At 37.8% G+C, this 7,975-nt stretch overlaps 1 protein-coding gene across 1 annotated transcript; it reads left to right on the top strand.

Moving 5' to 3' along the window:
• The first annotated feature begins 240 nt into the window (after window positions 1-240).
• On the top strand, window positions 241-1,562 carry LOC103708240 (uncharacterized protein At4g22758-like). Its single transcript, XM_008793065.4, has 2 exons — window positions 241-780; window positions 1,104-1,562. Exons 1-2 carry the CDS (start codon window positions 441-443, stop codon window positions 1,208-1,210), a joined length of 447 nt encoding a protein of 148 aa, XP_008791287.2. The 5' UTR covers window positions 241-440; the 3' UTR covers window positions 1,211-1,562.
• The last annotated feature ends 6,413 nt before the right edge of the window (window positions 1,563-7,975 follow it).

Here is a 7,975-nt window from a genome sequence, read left to right as displayed (position 1 = left end):
TGGCTGCAACTGGTGCCGGTCGATTCACTAACCCGTCGACATTGCGTCCCCACGCAATTATACACCGCATCAACAAAAAAAACCCCTAACTGTCATCAAAATATCGAAAAAGCCATCTATCAGAATATCCCGGAGCGGCAGTTTCGTAGTTCCAAAGAAATGGAGGGTTATTGCGATAGAATTCGATTTCCTCGAAACTTCCTCGAAAAACCCGTACCCTCGAGATGGACGGATTTGTTTCGCCCTCATGCACTCCCCGCCCCATCCATTTAACCCCGCGCCCCTCCGCCGCTTGCTCCTCCCCAAGCCATGCCAAACCCTAGCACTAGATTCCCCGTGACAACCCCAACCCTAACCCCCGCCCTCGATCCGACGCCCTCTCCTCCCTCTCGCCGCGGCGGTGGCGGCGGCGGCTGATTCTTCTCGATCCTGGCGCCGCCATGATCTCCCGGGACCCCGCGGCCGGGCGGCGACTCGACTCGTTCCACGGCCCGGCGCCCGACCTCCCGGCCCCGATCCAGCGGCACCAGAGCCATCAGGAGCTCCCCCGGCGACCGGAGATTAACGGCGCCGCGGGGCCGCGGCTGACGAAGCTGCTGCTGAACGTGACGATCGAGCGGAGCCTAGGGCCGATGCACGTGGTGATGCCGCCGGAGAACACGGTGGCGGATCTGGTCCGGGCGTCGGTGGAGGCGTACGTCAAGGAGGGCCGCCGGCCGCTTCTCTCCCACACCGATCCCAAGATCTTCGACCTCCACTACTCTCCGTATAGCCTCGAGAGTACGTACTCTCTTCTCTCTTTCTCTCGCTCGGTGGTTTCGATCGCCTTCGTCTCTCTTCTCTACAGCTTCGAATTTTTCTGGTGTCCGAAGATGCCCCCAATTGCAATCGAATTTCCCAACGGCCGCATAGGAATTTATATGCCGGAATTAAAAGGAATCCTAGCTATCTTTGATTACCGAAAATGCCCCTCTCTCTATTCCATCTCTCCAGCTCTTTTGGAGGATGGGAAAGGAGGAGAAGCTCTTGGAAGGTTATATTGGTAAATATGTGGTATATGGTGAGGCTCTGATTAGTTTTGGCGCTGTGGATTGCTTTGATAGGTTTGAATCCGGAGGAGAAGCTGATCAACTTGGGATCTCGGAACTTCTTCTTGTGCTCGAAGCCGGCGAAGGTGGCGACGCCGGTGGCCGCCGTGACATCACGGTGATTCACTGAGTTTGGGTCAAATTCTTGAGTCAAATTTGCAATACCATTTGCGCATATATTCATGAACGTTGAGCAGGTCAAGAATTTTCTGTATGTGTTGGCTTGTTGGAATGTTAATAGCAACTGGTAAAGGGAGATTTGCAATAGCTTTAGTGCATCATGTGTAACGAAAGGCGAATAATGCAGCAGACTGGATCGTCTCTTATGTTGTCCGATATTTGGATGAAATCATTTGAACAAACTTAGTTTGTATCCCATATCCATTGTACTGTTTATTTTTATTTGATCTGGCAGTTTGTACTCATATTAAGATTTTTATAAAATGAAATGCCGATTTGATTAAATTTTTTTTTTGCAATAGCTTTAGATATTTATTTGTTTTGTTAGTTTTATGAATGAATATTTCTCTTCTTTAGAAAAAAGGAAGAGAGCATGAGAAGGATTGGAGTGGTTTTCCTTTTGCTTTCGAGAACAAGGTTGATGTGGATTTTCAACTTGTGTGGCTGCAATAAATGGGCTAAAAAAAAACCGAAACGGTGTGAATGGAGAATTTGGATGCATGCAATTAACCCACATGGCAGGTACTGAGTTATGTATATTTATGAGGCGGAATCTATCCCAGAGATTATTCCAGAGAGAGATGTGGATGCGTGCAGTTAGGATACTCGTGCTCTTTGGTTCTCAGTGGGCTGGCGTGGTGCATTTAACACCACTCATCTTTCGCGAGAAAGAATGATTAGATCTTGTACACGTTGGATGGCGCCTCTCACAGCTCTCAAAGCATGTCGAATTTCTTCATCTATTTGCTTGTAGGATCTTAAAGTAGATCCAATGGTAGATTCTTGTGAAGAAGAATTAAACTTTCTTTCATGGGAAGATGCAACCTGAACCCCTCTTATAGTTTGTAGCAACCTCCAAGTAAAACTTGATGGATGTTTTATTGGACCAATCCATATCCTAGGATGGCAATGAGTTGTTTCTGATTCGGATTTGGGTTGGGAGAGATAAGGATGATGATATACAAAATCTTGTTTCATGCATGGCCGAAACTAATTTTGGGTCAAGACCCCATAACGTATGCTTGCCCACAAGTTCATAGCCATCATCAAAAATGACTTATTTGACCTTAATCTAATTGTCCTATAAGGCTCGATCTTTAGTAAACCCAATCTAAAATATTAAATCCAATCATTCTAATCCCTACTGGATCATTGGTGAAATAACTAAAATAATAATTATTATAGAATGTTCCATTATTCGAATATTTTTATATAAGGCTATGATTCAATCCAATTAAAATTATTAAAAAGTCTACCATCATAACTCGAGTTGGATATGACTTGGATCTGACTTGTTAAAGTCTACCCTTCAACTTAGTGACTAATTCCTATCTATGCCGTCATTGCATGCAACAACCTTCTATCAGGACATGTAAAAAATCAAGTGATTGTTGAGTACGATTTCCCGTAATTCCGAAAGTTGCCCATTATCGAGAAAAGGAAAGTCTAAATGTAGATGTATGAATGTTACTAGTGGCATGGGAAATTGCAAAGAATTTTCAGATACAAAATTTAGGAAGACAATAGAACTGTAGACATAGGAAGATAATCAAATCATAAGGTGAGATGAACTATCTTATTATGAACTAGGGTTTGGCCCTACAGTCATACTTCTTCTGTTTATTAATCAGAGATTTTGAGTTTGAATTTTGAATGATGCAACTCTAACTACTAGGACCTATATAATTTTATTGTAGATAGGTGTGAGGCCTAGCTTCGCATTAGACCAGCCTGGCCCATTGACAGCTTAGACCAAAGAAGCTGGCCATTGGCACAACACACACATTGCATGCAGTGGAGAAATGAAAGACTCCCAGGAGTCTTCTTCTCTGTCGAGTCTGAAAAAAGCTGGAGTCTGGGAGCTGTCAGGAACCCTAGGACTCCTCTATAAAAAGGAACCCCTCCCCTTCATGACACTCCACCATCGAGAGTTTTTTCTCTTTCTTTCTCTTTCTTCCTTCAAATTTGCCATTTTCGAGCACTGAGCCCATCAGAAAATTGAGCGTGGATGCCGCCAGAGCCCAAGATAGGCCCCGATTTCTCTTCCTATTCTCTTTTTTCAGTGATAAGACCTCTTGTTAGCCAGATTTCGTTGACAATTGGCCGAAAATCAACCAAGTTCACTCCTCTTATTATTTTAGCCCTTCTCTCCCTTTTTCCCGCCACTAACATCGCCACCTCTTGATGTTAGACCCCTGGTCAAGTTTCAAAGCCTCCCATCAACCCTTCTCGGTGGATCCCTGGCTGATAGTGAGCGGCTAATGGCCAAAAATGAGAAAACATTCTAATTTCTATATTTTTTAATATTTTATTTTTATTTTTCACAAGTTCTCATTGTCGTCGACCATGCCCTCAGTCACAATCCCCAGCAATTCCGACCTCCCCTTCCTCTTCTAAGAGAGATGGTGAAGCTTTCCTCCTTCTCTCTCCTACTTTTCTCTCTTATTTTTCTCTCCTCTTTTACTTTTCTCCTCTTTCTCTCTCTAAGCAGACTTGGAGATCCTATTTCAAAGACATGTCTCTCTTTACTCGAATCCAAGTTGACCCTAGTGAGGAGGCCCTTAACCTCTCCGGTACCTGGGCAGTATGCTAGCCCTTGTTAGATACCTCTGGAATTAGATCACTATTGATCTTTATTGAGTCATTTAAAACATAGCTAATTTTGACCAGTTGAGTTCTCCTTGTTTAGACCAACCTGAGCAGTTGGGCACCACTGCTTGGCCGACCTTGTCCTTCCTCCACCTTGGTTCAGGTATGAAGCTATGCACTTTGTAGTGCCCCAAATTAGATCCTTTTTGTCTAATTTTAACCTGTTCTCAATTCTCTAGGGTTTCAAAATTGTCGATAATGGATTTTAATGGCTGTGAATATGTGAAGCCAACCATCTAACTAAAATAAAATTTTGAAATAAGAAGAGATAAGTAACCTAATACTTCAAAGTATATTTTTTAATAACCTTTGAAAATTTTTAATTAGTTTATTAAATTTGGTTATGATCTCTATTTTATGTTTGATTAAGCGGATCAAACATGCTATTATTATTGCCGTAATTGTTTTGAAATATATTATATATTCTTGTATAATGAATTTTGAAAGTTTGGCTGGATTAATTATGAAATTATATATATATATATATATATATATATATATATATATATATATATATATATATATATATATATATATTCTCGGTATGGTTATGATCTGACCTCTCTAATGGGGATTATACGTTGGTCCTGTCAATTTGTAATATAAAAAATTAGTTTCGACACTGAGCTACCGGTGATTAGAATAGTGGTTTAAATTTTAATATATATATATAATATTATTCAAAATTTGATTTCTTTCTAGTTAGTATTATGCTATTTGATTATTTATTTATTTGACATGTTTAAGCCCTATTTTGATTTATTGTGTTACTTACTGTGCTAGTGTAGCTCATAATTCTTTTTTTTTTTTCAAATCTGAAATCATAATTTCTCAGAACTCGGGGGAGTGCTAGATTGCTTGGGGATATTTGAGTCATCTGAATATCTACCTTAGTTTAGCGTAGATTGGTTCGGTTTCGTTTTAAATATTTTATTCGATTTGAATGATATAATTAGTTGAAACATTATGACTCATATTATTTTGGGATATTTGTCTATGAGAATAATTTGATTATATTAATTTTCGAGGATCGAAGAATTAATATTATTATTATTGTTGTTGTTGTTTATTATTATTTGGAAATTATTATGATTTGATAAGTAATCTTGCATGCTTGTATGGTCGCCTTGTAAGCAGGCATGCCACATCTGTTACGCTCTGAGTTTACGGCATAATAATAGATTTCCTTCCTTTTTAAGCAAAAAATAAAAAATAAAAGAAGGAGAAGACAACTTTATTCCAATGTTGGATTACCTTGACTTGTTGTTTTGCTTCTTTCAATAATGCTTTTGGGAAATATGGTAGAAACTCCATTCTCTAGAATCAAACCCTGTGTCCCTCCCTGGCATAGTTTCAAGATTAAGAAGATTAGCATGCTCTTTCAGATAAAGTACTCAAATACATGAATACGTTCAACTCTAAAAATGTTGATATGGTTGGAAGTTAATTTCAGCAATCAACAAGCAACACCCAACACCTAGTTATAAAATCACGCATACTTATGATATCATTGATTTAACCAACAGAAGTCAAAGGAACCCTAGTCCTTCAAAATGATGTTACCTATTCTTGATATTTTTCAAATAATTAACATATTTCTTTTTTTGTTGTACCCCCTTTTTTCAAATAATGAACATGAACATATTTCACTTTAACCAATCTATACTGTAATTAACATGTTGTACTTTTATCAACTTATAAACATTTATCAGCCATGCAAACTCATAGAAGCACCTTGATTTTGCGTTAAAGTACACGTGGTATAGTTTAGCAAAATATCAAAATAATAGATTGTTGTCATGCATGATCTAGTATGCCTCGTCTAGAATCAAAGCTCTATAATATGTGGAAAAGACAAAGGATTACATGATATAGGAACAAGGCAAAGGGATGAGAATAAAAGAGAAGTGAAAGGTGAAGAGTCTCTTAGAAATAGGTGTCGCCTACATTTGTTTGTAGGAAAGTGCTCCATCTTTGCCAAAATGCCTCCCCGGAACCTCCTAACACTCTTTTTTTTGCTTTTTTTTTTTTGGCCAAACTGTAGGAGGAAAGCTGGCATCTCGGTCCATACTAAACCACTACCCTTCTCCCTTGGAACCTCCCAACTTGGAGCTGTTTTTTTGAAACATAGGGGCAAAGTTGGTATCCTGATCTTTATTAAACTACCTACCCACCATATTTGGCACCAAAAAGCTAGTTTACACATGTTGAGGAGGTCTTTGACACCATATGTGCAGTGTCCTATGGCTATTAAGATGTTGAAAGAAGGATCACTTCTTTGTATTTATTATGATTTTATTATCTACACTATATTGTAGGTTGAATTGGCTTAGGCTAATTCAGTTAAGAGGCAACCTAAATGATGGAGACCTATATTCTCCTCGGAGCTCTACATCCCCTTGTTGACCCTCCGTCCCCCTCCCTCCACCAACAACACGCACGCACGCACGCACATATATATATATAATGGAAGAAAATCTAACTAAAATATAAATATGAGCAAGATATATATCCAAATTTCCGATACCAATCTACAAAGTCTTTACTAATTATAATAGTTAATATGATAAACTCTACAACCACTCTTCTTTTAGAGCGGGCTACGTTATTACGAGATTAGTTTGGTGCCAATTACATGTAGGGGTGAAAGTGGATAGGATAATATTCGTTTGGATTTATTTTTGTATCCAAATCTATCTGGATATGGATAGAAGTTTGAGCATCGGACTAATATTCATATCTATGTCTATCAAAAAAAAAATGAATATGGATATAGATAGACAATTATCCGATTTGTATCCGAATATCCGATTCTATTTATAACCCAATTAGATTTTATATGGACTCATGAACTTTTAAAAAAATAAATAACCACTTTAGCATGTTATTAACTTGATTTATCATATATTTAGTAATATCTTTGATTCTGTGGTTATAAAGTTTAATTATATGTATTTATATTCATACTTTCGGTATCTGATTTGTATCATTATCCATTTAAAATAAATATGGGTATGCATTTTTGCATCCGACTAATGAAATTATCCGAATCTATATTCGTCAAGCAAAACAAAAATGGATATGGATATGCTAGCATCCAATCCATATCCAATCCGATTTTAGCCCTAATTACATATGTCATGTTTCAATTATGTATAATTTTTATCTTAAAACACATCAATAATACAAAATCTATTAGAAGAGCAATATTTGATAAACCCATTCAAGCAACATGCATATTGATACCATCCCAGAAACACGTGGGGCCACATGATGTGGTGCATGTGTATCAGTCTGAAGGGTATGTAGTTGGAGAACAAAAATCATATGGGGTGGAGACTATAGAATATCATATGAGGCAGAACTCCTATTTAGTCATATTTTCTCTAGCACCCATCTTAAATAGAAAATCTAAAAGTTAAAGAGAAACAAAACTCTTCATATTAACGGAGTCCCTCAGTCCTATAACTTAAAAAAAAAATTGCATACGCCAAGAGAGACCGTTTGCGTCCTCCTTCTTCCTCATCATGCCTCTCCATCTATCTTCTTTCTCATTATGCCATCTCTCCCATTCGTAAGGTCTTCTTTCTCCTTCCGATACCCTTTCTCCTCCAAATCTTTTTCTCTTTTTTAAGAACTTTGCACCTAAAAGTTCATGGAATCTAAAGAATGATATGTATATAATTTTTTATATTAGACAAAGTTAAAAATGATGTGCTAGCACTAATGAATACTATATTTTAAAACTATATATCGATTTATCTAGAAGTGTATATTGGCTTGCTAGATGACTAATTTATTTAGTGTATATCACCTAATTATATAGTGTGTACTAGTAAAAAAACATATTCTAAAAATTGTGTATTGATTTATCTGGAAGTGTATATTTAATTATTGCTAGGTGTGTACCAAAGAAGCTTGCAGTATATATCAGAAAGTTGTTGAGTGTGTATCACTTGGCCATGTAGCATGTATTGGTGAACATGATGTTCTAAAAACTATATATCAATTTACTTGGAGGTGTATATTGGGTTACTAGATGACTAATTTTGTAAATG

The sequence above is a fragment of the Phoenix dactylifera genome, chromosome 17 (genome assembly GCF_009389715.1).
Source record: "Phoenix dactylifera cultivar Barhee BC4 chromosome 17, palm_55x_up_171113_PBpolish2nd_filt_p, whole genome shotgun sequence".
In the NCBI taxonomy this organism is placed as follows: domain Eukaryota; kingdom Viridiplantae; phylum Streptophyta; class Magnoliopsida; order Arecales; family Arecaceae; genus Phoenix; species Phoenix dactylifera.
The sequence above is the reverse complement of the archived record's forward strand: the minus strand, read 5'-3'. Positions and strand labels throughout refer to the sequence as shown.